Consider the following 17,219-nt stretch of genomic DNA (forward strand, 5'->3'; position numbering starts at 1 on the left):
AATACGAAAAAAATAACTAAGCAATCTTACTGTAATTCTAACCTAAACTTCAGAATATTGACCCCATGGTTCATTATAAGTGTTAACCTGGAGCCAGATAAACCTACGCTACTTACGATAATATTAAACAAAAAGTTATAATTTGAGTTGTATTACCTTGAAGGAGGAGACACGGCCCATCTCCGTCACATCCTGACCGTTGACCACTGCTGTAGCCATGGTTACTGATGACACCAGCGACGATCACTGGATTAACCACAACTCCCAGGAATGATGATCCTGGCTACCTTCCCCAGGAGATGAGCTACACTCTGCCCACCACACACATACAACACGTTCAATAAAAGTTCTATATTTTTAACGCAAACTTTCGTCTTTAATGTTGGAGTCTTTGATATAAAGGAGCGTTGAAGTGATGGTGGCCAGTGATAAGAGTGCACGTCACCAGCAGCACATTCCTTCCAACTTATGGCCACGATAACACACTTTTCTCTCACTTTTCTATTAGACTGACAACTAGGCGTCACTTTGTTTCTTTTTAAAAGTTGTGCCAGTAGATATAACGGTATAAGTTCAACAACAACAACAACAACAACATGTAACAACACCAGTTCTTTTCACTTTACAGAGTTACTTATGACAAGCCAGGGAAGTGGTAGCACAAGTTGCCAAGTGCCGAGTGACGGACGGAATAGTTACAAGGATCAGTGTTGGGCCTGACCTGACTCACCGCACCACCACGGCTCCCAAGGTCACACTCCAGTATGACTTAAGGAACAACTGTAACAACACAATACATTACAAGAGATATAACACATGGGTAGTGGTAGTGTATTTTAACGACGAAACACTTCGCCATGAATGACTTCCTCAGTGATAGAGAACTAACACAGGCCGAGTACAACTAAACAAGCCATGACTCACAAAAAATCGTAATGACACGATTGTCAACAAACCAGGGTACGGGTGGGGACTGAACTCGCGGCAAGTGAGCCGTAAAACTCCAGGCCAGTGCGTAAGCCACTGGGCCAGCTGGCTATAAGAAGAATCATCCAACAGTGTGTATATTTACATACTTGCCTGGAGCTTTGCGACTCACTTGCCGCGAGTTCAGTCCCCACCCGTACCGTGTTTTTTTTTTTTTAGTTAACTCATTATTGGAGAAACTTGTCTTCAATAAAATATTTTAACACTGTCCAGGTGTCTTTTTTTTCACGGTTGTCGTTATTTTATACCATTTCTTCCCTAAAACACAACACAACGCATCATACATAAACTGATCCAACACATTTACAACAGTTCATGTATTAATATATTTTTTTATACACAGAAAAAATTACAAATCATCTGCAGCGTTTATGTGGAAGGTCAGTGTTGCAGCGAGGTTGCACGCAACAAGACTCACACATGACCTTCATGTGGTCAATATTGCGTGAGAATCTATGTTAACCGCAAGAGAAACCTCTCAGACCTGACACTAACGTGTCAGTGTTGTTGGTGTGGCAACCAACAACACTGTATGATGACAGTGTTGTTGGTGTGGCAGCCAACAACACTGTATGATGACAATGTTGTTGGCGTGGCAACCAACAACACTGTATGATGACAGTGTTGTTGGTGTGGCAGCCAACAACACTGTATGATGACAGTGTTGTTGGTGTGGCAGCCAACAACACTGTATGATGACAGTGTTGTTGGTGTGGCAGCCAACAACACTGCATGATGACAGTGTTGTTGGTGTGGCAGCCAACAACACTGTATGATGACAATGTTGTTGGCGTGGCAACCAACAACACTGCATGATGACAGTGTTGTTGGTGTAGCAGCCAACAACACTGCATGATGACAATGTTGTTGGTGTGGCAACCAACAACACTGCATGATGACAATGTTGTTGGTGTGGCAGCCAACAACACTGTATGATGACAATGTTGTTGGCGTGGCAACCAACAACACTGCATGATGACAATGTTGTTGGTGTGGCAACCAACAACACTGCATGATGACAGTGTTGTTGGTGTGGCAACCAACAACACTGCATGATGACAGTACCATCAGACAGCCACACTAGGCCAGATTATTATAAAATCAAGGGGGAGCGCAAAATCCGTAGGATTATACAGCGCCTGTGGGGAGGGAGGCTGGAAGGCATTCAGGCTCAATGCAGGGAACTGGAGCACAGGTCCAATTTCCTAGATCAAGAGCCCCTCATCAGCGTCAAGGAACCTCCCTTGAGGGGACACTAGGCCAGAGCTCACTTCTTTCACTCTTCTCAGCCACACCTTAGAGACAGGTCATCTTTAGCTAAGTACTCAGTGATGGACTAACTTTATACATAGCTAACGCTACGTCTTAATAAAACTCAAGATGCGCAAACTGTCTCAAGATGTCCGCAATAAAGGCAGACAAGAAAACAAATACGAAACACAGAAAGAGGTGAAAATTTAGGCGAGATATAATAATGAAGAACATGATGCGGGGTAATAATAAGAAATAAAGTTCGTGAGTTTAGACAGTAGAGTAACAAACCTCCTTATATATTGTGTATGGGGGGGAAGGGAGGGGGAGGGGGGGAAGGGAGGGGGAGGGGGAGGGAGGGGGAGGGAGGGGGAGAGAGAGGGGAGGGAGGGGAGGGAGGGGGAGGGAGGGGGAGGGAGGGAGGGGGAGGGAGGGTGAGAGAGACTGGGAGGGAGAAGAGAAACATAGTGAGAAATAAACACAATGTTATAATATGGCAGCAGTTTAGAAAATAAAGAATGGCAGAAAAACTGTGAGAGGAGCAGGATGAATCCTGCAAGATGGCTAATGTGGGACGGCAGGACTGATCCTGCAGGATGTGTTCTACAGGATGGATCCATAATGCGAGAAGGAAAATATACTTTTAAGAGACTATCTAAAGAGTTAAGGGGCACGTAAGTTCCTCCGTCTTCTAATAAGTTCATTTTTTCTATTACAATCTACCTTGTCCATAATTACTATCACATTTGCTTTGTCTGTTTCGTAATATGAAGTCCAGGATCTTTCCTTAATTCATGGTATAACTTAACAAATCTTTGAGGACAATTGTGTTATAGAAGTCTGAAGACGAGGGAACTTAGGTGCCTCTTAAGGAAGATAACTTGATTACAAAAGCGAGTGATCATAATGAAGCACCACTGCCCAGGATAAACAGTGTCAAGAAATCAACACCTTCCAGGAACTATGAACCATCCAACTGCAAGAGCCACCAGCAGAACTGCAAGAGCCACCAGCAGAACTGCAAGAGCCACCAGCAGAACTGCAAGAGCCACCAGCAGAACTGCAAGAACCACCAGCAGAACTGCAAGAGCCACCAGCAGAACTGCAAGAACCACCAGCAGAACTGCAAGAACCACCAGCAGAACTGCAGTAATCACTTTTAGAGCAGCAAGAACCACCTTCAGAACTGCAATATTACTACGAGAACAACAGAAACAACCAGCACAACAGCAGCAACCGCTCCAAGAGCGGCAAAACTCAACACCAAAACTGCAAAAACCACCATAACCGCTGGCTCTCATACACACGTCTCCGTGGCACTCACATTCACTGCTGGCACTTAACACAGGTCTTCATGACACTCATTTACTGCCGGCACTTAACAAACAGGTCTCCGTGGCACTCAGACTCACTGCTGGCACTTTATACTTCTCAGTGAGGTTACACTACAAGCAGCTTACTCAAGGATTAAAATTTCTCCCGCACTCCCAAGGCGACCACGAAAACGATATATAGTTTAATCTGGTTGATGGTGGCGAAGAAGACATTGGTGGTGGTGGTGGTGGTAGAGGTGGTGATAGTGAAGATGATGGTGGTGATTGTGACGGAGGTAGTAGTGAAGATGGTAGCGAAGATAGTAATATAATAACAATGGAAATAGTTCCGCTATTAACTAAACAACAAAAGCCAGAGGCGAGATCGGTAAGTGTGTCAAGAATTCTGGAGTCTTAACCAAGTATATATCGACTCAAGACTCGATTTGCCAACTTAGCATAGCTACTCCCACTATTTAAACATTGCATTAATCTTATTACTCACATTATGGTATGGAAAACAACCCATTTATCAGAACTTCCCGATGTGAGCCCTGAGACTTGATGTTTATAATTTGTAGTGTGTCGTGGCTGCGGGAGGAAAGTCCTGCCTGGCTCCTGGCTCTGCATTTTGATTACTTACGAGCGGTCAAACTAAATTCCTTGCTTCATGAACTCGACCATACTTTCTCTTTAAACCGTGTATATAATACTTCATCAAAACTATCCTCAGGTTGTAGTAGTACGCTCGTACCTCAGGTTGAAGTAGTATGCTCGTACCTCAGGTTGTAGTAGTATGCTCGTACCTCAGGTTGAAGTAGTATGCTCGTACCTCAGGTTGAAGTAGTATGCTCGTACCTCAGGTTGTAGTAGTACGCTCGTACCTCAGGTTGAAGTAGTATGCTCGTACCTCAGGTTGTAGTAGTACACTCGTACCTCAGGTTGTAGTAGTACGCTTGTACCTCAGGTTGTAGTAGTACGCTCGTACCTCAGGTTGAAGTAGTATGCTGGTACCTCAGGTTGTAGTAGTACGCTCGTACCTCAGGTTGAAGTAGTATGCTGGTACCTCAGGTTGTAGTAGTACGCTCGTACCTCAGGTTGAAGTAGTATGCTGGTACCTCAGGTTGTAGTAGTACACTCGTACCTCAGGTTGAAGTAGTATGCTGGTACCTCAGGTTGTAGTAGTACGCTCGTACCTCAGGTTGTAGTAGTACACTCGTACCTCAGGTTGTAGTAGTACACTCGTACCTCAGGTTGAAGTAGTATGCTGGTACCTCAGGTTGTAGTAGTACACTCGTACCTCAGGTTGTAGTAGTACGCTCGTACCTCAGGTTGAAGTAGTATGCTGGTACCTCAGGTTGTAGTAGTATGCTCGTACCTCAGGTTGTAGTAGTACGCTCGTACCTCAGGTTGAAGTAGTATGCTCGTACCTCAGGTTGTAGTAGTATGCTCGTACCTCAGGTTGTAGTAGTACACTCGTACCTCAGGTTGTAGTAGTACGCTCGTACCTCAGGTTGAAGTAGTACGCTCGTACCTCAGGTTGTAGTAGTACACTCGTACCTCAGGTTGAAGTAGTACACTCGTACCTCAGGTTGTAGTAGTACGCTCGTACCTCAGGTTGAAGTAGTACGCTTGTACCTCAGGTTGTAGTAGTACGCTCGTACCTCAGGTTGTAGTAGTACACTCGTACCTCAGGTTGAAGTAGTATGCTGGTACCTCAGGTTGTAGTAGTACGCTCGTACCTCAGGTTGAAGTAGTATGCTGGTACCTCAGGTTGTAGTAGTATGCTGGTACCTCAGGTTGTAGTAGTATCGTACTCAGTAAGTAGTATGCTGGTACTCAGGTTGAAGTAGTAGTACAGGTTGTAGTAGTACGCTCGTACCTCAGGTTGTAGTATGTACGGTTGAAGTAGTATGCTGGTACGGTTGTAGTAGTACACTCGTACCTCAGGTTGAAGTAGTACGCTCGTACCTCAGGTTGTAGTAGTACGCTCGTACCTCAGGTTGTAGTAGTACACTCGTACCTCAGGTTGTAGTAGTACGCTCGTACCTCAGGTTGTAGTAGTACGCTTGTACCTCAGGTTGTAGTAGTACACTCGTACCTCAGGTTGAAGTAGTACGCTCGTACCTCAGGTTGAAGTAGTACGCTTGTACCTCAGGTTGTAGTAGTACACTCGTACCTCAGGTTGTAGTAGTACACTCGTACCTCAGGTTGTAGTAGTACGCTCGTACCTCAGGTTGTAGTAGTACGCTCGTACCTCAGGTTGAAGTAGTATGCTCGTACCTCAGGTTGTAGTAGTACACTCGTACCTCAGGTTGTAGTAGTACGCTCGTACCTCAGGTTGTAGTAGTACACTCGCACCTCAGGTTGAAGTAGTACGCTCGTACCTCAGGTTATAGTAGTACGCTCGTACCTCAGGTTGTAGTAGTACACTCATACCTCAGGTTGAAGTAGTATGCTCGTACCTCAGGTTGTAGTAGTACACTCGTACCTCAAGTTGTAGTAGTACACTCGTACCTCAGGTTGTAGTAGTACACTCGTACCTCAGGTTGAAGTAGTATGCTGGTACCTCAGGTTGTAGTAGTACACTCGTACCTCAGGTTGAAGTAGTATGCTCGTACCTCAGGTTGAAGTAGTATGCTGGTACCTCAGGTTGAAGTAGTATGCTGGTACCTCAGGTTGAAGTAGTATGCTCGTACCTCAGGTTGTAGTAGTACACTCGTACCTCAGGTTGAAGTAGTATGCTCGTACCTCAGGTTGAAGTAGTATGCTGGTACCTCAGGTTGTAGTAGTACGCTCGTACCTCAGGTTGTAGTAGTACACTCGTACCTCAGGTTGTAGTAGTATGCTCGTACCTCAGGTTGTAGTAGTACACTCGTACCTCAGGTTGAAGTAGTATGCTGGTACCTCAGGTTGAAGTAGTATGCTGGTACCTCAGGTTGTAGTAGTATGCTCGTACCTCAGGTTGTAGTAGTACACTCGTACCTCAGGTTGAAGTAGTATGCTGGTACCTCAGGTTGAAGTAGTATGCTCGTACCTCAGGTTGTAGTAGTACTCGTACCTCAGGTTGAAGTAGTATGCTGGTACCTCAGGTTGAAGTAGTACACTCGTACTCAGGTTGAAGTAGTATGCTCGTACCTCAGGTTGTAGTAGTACACTCGTACCTCAGGTTGAAGTAGTATGCTCGGTTGAAGTAGTATGCTCGTACCTCAGGTTGTAGTAGTACACTCGTACCTCAGGTTGTAGTAGTACACTCGTACCTCAGGTTGAAGTAGTATGCTCGTACCTCAGGTTGTAGTAGTATGCTCGTACCTCAGGTTGTAGTAGTACACTTGTACCTCAGGTTGAAGTAGTATGCTCGTACCTCAGGTTGTAGTAGTACACTCGTACCTCAGGTTGTAGTAGTATGCTCGTACCTCAGGTTGTAGTAGTACACTCGTACCTCAGGTTGAAGTAGTATGCTGGTACCTCAGGTTGAAGTAGTATGCTGGTACCTCAGGTTGTAGTAGTATGCTCGTACCTCAGGTTGTAGTAGTACACTCGTACCTCAGGTTGAAGTAGTATGCTCGTACCTCAGGTTGTAGTAGTACACTCGTACCTCAGGTTGAAGTAGTATGCTGGTACCTCAGGTTGAAGTAGTATGCTCGTACCTCAGGTTGTAGTAGTACACTCGTACCTCAGGTTGTAGTAGTACACTCGTACCTCAGGTTGTAGTAGTATGCTGGTACCTCAGGTTGTAGTAGTACGCTCGTACCTCAGGTTGAAGTAGTATGCTGGTACCTCAGGTTGTAGTAGTACACTCGTACCTCAGGTTGAAGTAGTATGCTGGTACCTCAGGTTGTAGTAGTACACTCGTACCTCAGGTTGAAGTAGTATGCTCGTACCTCAGGTTGTAGTAGTACACTCGTACCTCAGGTTGAAGTAGTATGCTCGTACCTCAGGTTGTAGTAGTACACTCGTACCTCAGGTTGAAGTAGTATGCTGGTACCTCAGGTTTCTTTTCAAAGTCTGTCGTATCTAATACCAAGAATATTTTGTACGTTGCAATCACATAATTTCTGGTTCACCTTCCTTTTAGTCTTACAAGTTTAAGTTCAAAGTATTTTTACGAAAATAATTCCTCTTAACTTAGTGACAAGATTCATAACAAATTCCTAGACGTGATTCAGCTTGTCGACCTATTTTCCAAGGTAAGAATTCCACGTTGATGCTGTGTAGTCTAAAATGACTCTCACATCACCGTATATAATAGAACGCTGAAACACACTTTGTTGAAGTGAATGTCGTTAAGTGTGGCAAAGGAGGACACGCTGTCCTGGTTATTGGACTGATGTGCGCCAGTGATATGCTTGGTGTTATGTCTGCTTCCTGATCCTTTGGTTTGTCTGATGTTTGTAACCTTTGTCTCACATTTCTGCATTCTACATCTAGCTTTCCTTCTCCCCACTGTACTTGCTTTCTCTTCGTATGTCAGTAACCTACATCAGAAACTTTTTACATCCTAGTTATAGGCTTCTGCACGCACGCGCACGCACGCACACACAGACACACACACACACATGCACACACACACACACAAACACACACAAACACACACACACACACAAACACACACACAAACGCACACACACACACACACACACACACACACACACACACACACACACACACACAAACACACACACACACACACACAAACACACACACACACATACATACACACAAACACACACACACACAACCACACACACACACAAACACACACACACACACACACACACACAAACACACACACACACAAACACACAAACACACACACAAACACACACAAACACACACACACAAACACACACACACAAACACACACACACACACACACACACACACACACACACACACCTCTCCCTCTCAAACCATCTAACCCCCTCCCCCAACTATCTCTACCCCTCCAATAACCATCCTCCCCCTCCCCCACAACCATCCATCCCCTCTCCTAACCATCTATTCCCCTCCCCCTAACCAGAATGAGGACAGGGGGCTCCAAGGACGAATCTGGGAGGGAGGAATGGGAGGTAGAGCTCAAAAAAAGGGAGGAAGACTGGGGAAGGAGACTAGATGAGCTGGAAAGGAAGATGGAAGAGAGGTTAGCAGCAGAATGCAGAAGGTGGAAGCAACAGGCCACAGCAGCAGAAATCAAGATAGAGAGATTAGAAGAGGAGCTGAGACATCTGAAACAGCACAGAGACAAAGATATTACAGAAGTAGCATCGGCAATGGCTACATCAAACACAGACAACAGGTCTGAAGGAAGCATGGAAACTAAACTGTATGCAGAGGTCCTGTCAAACCCACATGGGGCCAAAACAAAGACAGGGAGCACACTAGGACAGAATGAGAGGTTGGAAGACATTGAAGGAACTAGGACATGTGCAAGGACCTTACCAGATACCTGTGGGGGCCAGGAGCAGGTGAGCAGGAAGGATAAACCAAGAAGCATAGGGGCAATAACTAGGGAAGGGACTGAAGGAAGGAACACTCCACGGGAAGGAACTAAAACACATCAGAGGATGCAATGGGAGTCACAGTGGGAGGTGGAAAGGGAAAGATCCGTGTTTGTCTATGGGCTAGACGAAGCTAAAGGGGAAACTTATGATGAAAGAAAGCAGGAGGAAAAAAAAGCGATTGAAGATATCATGAAGGTGATAGGCGAGGGGGACATGACCCAGGTGGCAAATTTTCGGAGAATTGGGTGGTTCACAAAGAAAAGGAATCGGCCTCTCAAAGTAATTTTCAAGGCAGAATCAACCCGAACCATGATCCTGCAGGAGAAAGCATGGCTGAGAGGCAGGCAGGAGTTCCGGAGTGTGTACCTCGATCGAGACAACACAGGACGAAAGGAAGACAATGAAAGAGAGAGTTCAAAAACGAAAGGAGAAATGGGAGGAAATGAAAAAGGAGAGCAGAATAATCCAGGATCAAATGGAAGGACAAGCGCACCCCCCAGAAACACCTGCAGAAGGACTCCAGCCACGACACCCCCAAGGCAACTGAACAATCCAAACCAACCATCACACACCGATCCCTGTTTCCACCCCCCGCACCACAGTTACAGTATTAGAACAGAAGTTGAAGGTTTGGTACACAAATGCAGATGGATTAACGAATAAACATGAGGAATGGCAAGAAAGAATCAATGAGAAGTCCCCAGACATCATAGCAGTTACAGAAACAAAACTCATGGACACAATAACAGATGCAATCTTCCCACCAGGATACCAGATCATGAGGAAAGATAGAAGGGGCAGGGGGGGAGGTGGGGTTGCTCTGCTCGTAAAAAACAGATGGAAATTCGAGAAAATGGAAGGAATAGACGAGACGGGAGAAAGAGACTACATAGCAGGTACACTTCAGTCTGGGGAACACAAAGTGGTCATTGCAGTGATGTATAATCCACCACAGAACTGCAGGAGGCCAAGAGAGGAATATGAAGAGAGCAACAGAGCAATGGTGGACACACTTGCTGAGGTGGCAAGAAGAGCTCACTCCAGCAGAGCAAAGTTGCTGGTTATGGGGGATTTCAACCACAGGGAGATTGACTGGGAAAACCTGGAGCCATATGGGGGTCCCGAAACATGGAGAGCCAGGATGTTGGACGTGGTGCTGGAAAACTTCATGCACTAACATGTTAAGGACACTACCAGAGTCAGAGGGGAGGATGAACCAGCAAGATTGGACCTTGTGTTCACCCTGGGCAGCTCAGATATTGAGGACATCAAGTATGAGAGTCCCCTAGGAGCTAGCGACCACGTGGTTCTGTGCTTTGAATACATAGTAGAGCTGCAAGTGGAGAGAACAACAGGAGTTGAATGGGAAAAGCCTGACTATAAAAGAGGGGACTACATAGGGTTGAAGAACTTCCTGCGGGAGGTCCAGTGGGACAGAGAACTGGCAGGAAAGCCAGTAAATGAAATGATGGAATATGTAACAACAAAATGCAAGGAGGCAGTGGAAAGGTTTATTCCCAAGGGCAACAGTAACAACGGGAAGACCAGAACGAGCCCCTGGTTTACCCGACGGTGTAAGGAGGCAAAAACAAAATGCAATAGAGAATGGAAAAAGTACAGAAGGCAGAGAACACACGAAAATAGGGAGATCAGTCGCAGAGCCAGGAATGAGTACGCACAGGTAAGGAGGGAGGCCCAGCGACAGTATGAAAATGACATAGCATCGAGAATCAAGACTGACCCGAAACTGTTGTATAGCCACATCAGGAGGAAGACAACAGTCAAAGACCAGGTGATCAGATTAAGGACAGAAGGTGGAGAACTCACAAGAAATGATCAGGAGGTATGTGAGGAGCTGAACAGGAGATTTAAGGAAGTTTTTACAGTAGAGACAGGAAGGGCTGTGGGAAGACAGCACAGAAGGAAACATCAAGAGGGAATATACCAACAAGTGTTGGATGACATACGAACAACTGAGGAGGAGGTGAAGAAGCTCTTAAGTGACCTTGACACCTCAAAGGCGATGGGACCGGACATCTCCCCATGGGTCCTTAGAGAAGGAGCAGAGATGCTGTGCATGCCTCTAACCACAATCTTTAACACATCCCTTGAAACTGGGCAACTACCTGAGAAATGGAAGACAGCTAATGTAGTCCCCATATTTAAGAAAGGAAACAGAAACGAGGCACTAAACTACAGACCTGTGTCTCTGACATGTATTGTGTGCAAAGTCATGGAGAAGATTATCAGGAGGAGAGTGGTCGAACACCTGGAAAGGAACAAGATTATAAATGAAAACCAGCATGGGTTCATGGAAGGCAAATCTTGTATCACAAACCTCCTGGAGTTTTATGACAAGGTAACAGAAGTAAGACACGAGAGAGAGGGGTGGGTAGATTGCGTTTTCCTAGACTGCAGGAAGGCCTTTGACACAGTTCCCCACAAGAGATTAGTGCAGAAGCTGGAGGATCAGGTGCACGTAAAAGGGAGGGCACTGCAATGGATAAGGGAATACCTGACAGGGAGGCAGCAACGAGTCATGGTACGTGAAGAGGTATCACAGTGGGCGCCTGTTACGAGCGGGGTCCCACAGGGGTCAGTTCTAGGACCAGTGCTATTTTTGATATATGTGAACGACATGATGGAAGGAATAGACTCTGAAGTGTCCCTGTTTGCAGATAACGTGAAGTTGATGAGAAGAATTAAATCGGACGAGGATGAGGCAGGACTGCAAAGAGACCTGGACAGGCTGGACATGTGGTCCAGCAACTGGCTTCTCGAATTCAATCCAGCCAAATGCAAAGTCATGAAGATTGGGGAGGGGCAAAGAAGACCGCAGACAGAGTATAGGCTAGGTGGACAAAGACTACAGACCTCACTCAGGGAGAAAGACCTTGGGGTGACCATAACACCGAGCACATCACCGGAGGCACACATCAACCAAATAACCGCTGCAGCATACGGGCGCCTGGCAAACCTGAGAATAGCGTTCCGATACCTTAATAAGGAATCGTTCAAGACACTGTACACTGTGTATGTTAGGCCCATACTGGAGTATGCAGCACCAGTCTGGAACCCACACCTGGTCAAGCACGTCAAGAAGTTAGACAAAGTACAAAGGTTTGTAACAAGGCTAGTCCCAGAGCTCAAGGGAATGTCGTACGAGGAAAGGTTAAGGAAAATCGGACTGACGACACTGGAGGACAGAAGGGTCAGGGGAGACATGATAACGACATACAAGATACTGCGGGGAATAGACAAGGTGGACAGAGATAGGATGTTCCAGAGAGGGGACACAGGGACAAGGGGTCACAACTGGAAGCTGAAGACTCAGACGAGTCACAGGGACGTTAGGAAGTATTTCTTCAGTCATAGAGTTGTCAGCAAGTGGAATAGCCTAGCAAGTGAAGTAGTGGAGGCACTAACCATACATAGTTTTAAGAAGAGGTATGACAAAGCTCAGGAAGCAGAGAGAGAGAGAGGACACATTAGCGATCAGTGAAGAGGCGGGGCCAGGAGCCGAGTCTCGACCCCTGCAACCACAATTAGGTGAGTACACACACAAACACACACACGCACACACACGTTCAAGTACAAAACACAAGACAACTTAGCAACTACCAGTCACAGACTACTCAGTTCACCACTTTAAGTAGAATAATTCTCTTGGGATAATTACAAAAAGCAACTTTATTAATACTAGAATAAAGTGGTGTTTATAAATTTATTTTGTAAATGTTGCTTCACTAAGAGAACAATATGAGGCCACCAGGCAATTATAATGTGTCTTCTTGGAAGATATTTGTTACTGTAGAATAAGACATCATGACGTCATCAACCTCAGGTACAAGACATGACGTCATCAACCTCAGGTACAACACATGACGTCATCAACCTTAGATACAACACATGACGTCATCAACCTTAGATACAAGATATGACGTCATCAACCTCAGGTACAACACATGACGTCAACCTCGGGTACAAGATATGACGCAAGTGCAACTAATGTGACATTTTATTGTGGCAACGTTTCGCTCTCCAGGAGCTTTATCAAGCCATTACAAACAATACATGGACACAGAGGGTATATAAAGGCTCAGAGTGAGGTGCAGTACTAGTGAGGTACCATTTAGATGTTCACTAGTGGTAGTAGTTGTAGTAGTAGTGACAAAAGTAGTAGTAGTAGTAATACAATATGGAAGAGCAATTAATTCGTACATGAGTAAAAGGATATAAAAGCTATTACTTGGGTAACATAAAAATAGGTTGGACAAATATAGACTGGAAAGAGGCAGCTTGTTTCAGTGTTCACTCTCTGTAATGTGCTTTGTGTAGTATAACAGGAGAGACTGTGTGATGGCAGAGTTTACTGTTTTCAGGAGGATTCTTGCTAAGACTTCAGAGATGGTGAAGCTGCCGTTGTTTTGTTTAATTGTATTCGAAACGTTCAGTTGCAACAGCCAGGTTGCACTGAACGTTTCAAAAGTACTTTCACAAGCTAACACCAGAGTCGCCATCGCTTCTAGCACTTCAATAAAGGATATAACCAGAACAAAATCCAAGTACCATGAACCAGTCAACTCAGGAGTTTACACTATACCCTGTGGAGGCTGTGACAAGATTTACGTAGGTGAAACAGCAAGAAACCTCGACACCCGCCTCAATGAACACATTTACGCATGTAGGAACGATAACTTGAACAACACTTGCGTACAACATCGAAATTCTACCAATTATCTCATGTAGTAATAAAGTTGGTAGAATTACCGACAATATGTAAAGTAAAAGGACACAAGTGCAACTAATGTGACATTTATTGTGGCAACGTTTCGCTCTCCAGGAGCTTTATCAAGCCATTACAAACAATACATGGACACAGAGGGTATATAAAGGCTCAGAGTGAGGTGAATACTAGTGAGGTACCATTTCGATGTTCACTAGTGGTAGTAGTAGTAGTAGTAGTAGTAGTAGTAGTAGTAGTAGTAGTAGTGGTAGTGACAAAAGTAATACAATATGGTAGAGCAATTAATTCGTACATGAGTAAAATGATATAAAAGCTATTTCTTGGGTAACATAAAAATAGGTTGGACAAATATAAACTGGAATGAGGCAGCTTGTTTCAGTGTTCACTCTCTGTGCTTTGTGTAGTATAACAGGAGAGACTATGTGATGGCAGGGTTTACTGTTTTCAGGAGGATTCTTGCTAAGACTTCGGAGATGGTGAAGCTGCAGTTGTTTTGTTTAATTGTATTCGAAACAGCGATCAGTGCTGATTCAAGGCACTTGCGTGTGCGGAAATTATTTTCTTTTATCACTAATTGGGCGTCTCTGAATTTCATAAGATGATTGGTGGAATTTCGGTGTTGTACACAGGCGTTGTCACCATCTCCGAAGTCTTAGCAAGAATCCTCCTGAAAACAGTAAACCCTGCCATCACATAGTCTCTCCTGTTATACTACACAAAGCACAGAGAGTGAACACTGAAACAAGCTGCCTCATTCCAGTTTATATTTGTCCAACCTATTTTTATGTTACCCAAGAAATAGCTTTTATATCATTTTACTCATGTACGAATTAATTGCTCTACCATATTGTATTACTTTTGTCACTACCACTACTACTACTACTACTACTACTACTACTACTACTACCACTAGTGAACATCGAAATGGTACCTCACTAGTATTCACCTCACTCTGAGCCTTTATATACCCTCTGTGTCCATGTATTGTTTGTAATGGCTTGATAAAGCTCCTGGAGAGCGAAACGTTGCCACAATAAATGTCACATTAGTTGTACTTACAATTATCTCATGAAATTCAGAGACGCCCAATTAGTGATCAAAGAAACTAATTTCCGCAGACGCAAGTGCCTCGAATCAGCACTGATCTCTGTTTCGAATACAATTAAACAAAACAACTGCAGCTTCACCATCTCTGAAGTCTTAGCAAGAATCCTCCTGAAAACAGTAAACTCTGCCATCACACAGTCTCTCCCGTTATACTACACAAAGCACATTACAGAGAGTGAACACTGAAACAAGCTGCCTCTTTCCAGTCTATATTTGTCCAACCTATTTTTATGTTACCCAAGTAATAGCTTTTATATCCTTTTACTCATGTACGAATTAATTGCTCTACCATATTGTATTACTACTACTACTACTTTTGTCACTACTACTACTACTACTACCACTAGTGAACATCTAAATGGTACCTCACTAGTACTGCACCTCACTCTGAGCCTTTATATACCCTCTGTGAACATCAAAATGGTATACAATACCGACAGGTTGTTAGGTAAGACACATATGCAACAGTTAGACAACTTTATTCCGAAACGTTTCGCCTACACAGTAGGCTTCTTCAGTCGAATACAGAAAGTAGGCAGGAACAGTAGAGATGTGAAGACGATGTAATCAGTCCATCACCCTTGAAGTCGTAGAATTTGAGGTTGTCAGTCCCTCGGCCTGGAGAAGTTCAGTTCCATAGTCAGGAACTATCTGAAGATCAAGCGACAGTGCGGAGACTTAAATACTGTCGGAAGGAGAGGTGCAGGGTAGTAGTAGTAGTGAGAGGCCACTGAGAGGTCATGTCCCTCTCAGATCCATTTTGATGTTCATCTTGTCAGACACTGCAACACGTGGCATCTTGGTACAGAAAACACCTTGGACAAGCTTTTCAAGTGAGAAGTGTTGGATCTGAGAGGGACATGACCTCTCAGTGGCCTCTCACTACTACTACTACTACTACTACTACTACCCTGCACCTCTCCTTCCGACAGTATTTAAGTCTCCGCACTGTCGCTTGATCTTCAGATAGTTCCTGACTATGGAACTGAACTTCTCCAGGCCGAGGGACTGACAACCTCAAATTCTACGACTTCAAGGGTGATGGACTGATTACATCGTCTTCACATCTCTACTGTTCCTGCCTACTTTCTGTATTCGACTGAAGAAGCCTACTGTGTAGGCGAAACGTTTCGGAATAAAGTTGTCTAACTGTTGCATATGTGTCTTACCTAACAACCTGTCGGTATTGTATACCATTTTGATGTTCATCTTGTCAGACATTGCAACACGTGGCATCTTGGTACAGAAAACACCTTGGACAAGCTTTTCAAGTGAGAAGTGTTGGATCTGAGAGGGACATGACCTCTCAGTGGCCTCTCACTACTACTACTACTACTACTACTACCCTGCACCTCTCCTTCCGACAGTATTTAAGTCTCCGCACTGTCGCTTGATCTTCAGATAGTTCCTGACTATGGAACTGAACTTCTCCAGGCCGAGGGACTGACAACCTCTGTGTCCATGTATTGTTTGTAATGGCTTGATAAAGCTCCTGGAGAGCGAAACGTTGCCACAATAAAATGTCACATTAGTTGCACTTGTGTCCTTTTACTTTACATATTGTCGGTAATTCTACCAACTTTATTACAAGATATGACGTCATCAGATACAAGATATGACGTCATCAACCTCAGGTACAAGCCATGACGTCACCAACCTCAAGGAAATCACGTCATCAGCCACATGAAATCAATGCGCCATCAACCACAAGAACAAGACATGAACGAGTCATCAACAAAAACAAGACATGAACGAGTCATCAACAAAAACAAGACATGAACGAGTCATCAAGAACAAGACATGAACGAGTCAACAAGAACAAGACATGAACGAGTCAACAAGAACAAGACATGAACGAGTCAACAAGAACAAGACATGAACGAGTCAACAAGAACAAGACATGAACGAGTCATCAAGAACAAGACATGAACGAGTCAACAAGAACAAGACATGAACGAGTCAACAAGAACAAGACATGAACGAGTCAACAAGAACAAGACATGAACGAGTCAACAAGAACAAGACATGAACGAGTCAACAAGAACAAGACATGAACGAGTCAACAAGAACAAGACATGAACGAGTCAACAAGAACAAGACATGAACGAGTCAACAAGAACAAGACATGAACGAGTCAACAAGGAGAGAGCGTGGGCTGAGGTGTATGACAAACACAGTAACAACATAGTAAGGCGACACAAATATTAGCTGAGACTGTTGTTTCACTCAACTATCGCAGAGTTAGTGATTAAGGCAAGTAATTAGGGGAAGAGGACATCACCTAGTTGGAGTGGAAGCAACCAATGAGGT

The 17,219-nt window shown here is 44.5% G+C and overlaps 1 protein-coding gene across 9 annotated transcripts in view; it reads right to left on the reverse strand.

The window, feature by feature from the left end:
• Window positions 1–17,219, reverse strand: part of LOC128699201 (adenosylhomocysteinase-like 1) — a 562,478-nt gene that overhangs the window by 72,517 nt on the left and 472,742 nt on the right. For 6 of the 9 annotated variants that reach the window (XM_053791787.2, XM_053791789.2, XM_053791790.2 and 3 more), the window contains exon 2: window positions 157–780. The exons of the other annotated variants lie outside the window; for them this stretch is intronic. In XM_053791787.2, the coding sequence (XP_053647762.1) occupies window positions 157–219 (63 nt within the window). In that variant the 5' untranslated portion in view covers window positions 220–780. The remainder of the gene's footprint in view (window positions 1–156; window positions 781–17,219) is intronic. 9 annotated transcript variants of the gene reach the window in all.

This window comes from Cherax quadricarinatus, chromosome 54 (assembly GCF_038502225.1).
Source record: "Cherax quadricarinatus isolate ZL_2023a chromosome 54, ASM3850222v1, whole genome shotgun sequence".
Lineage (NCBI taxonomy): Eukaryota > Metazoa > Arthropoda > Malacostraca > Decapoda > Parastacidae > Cherax > Cherax quadricarinatus.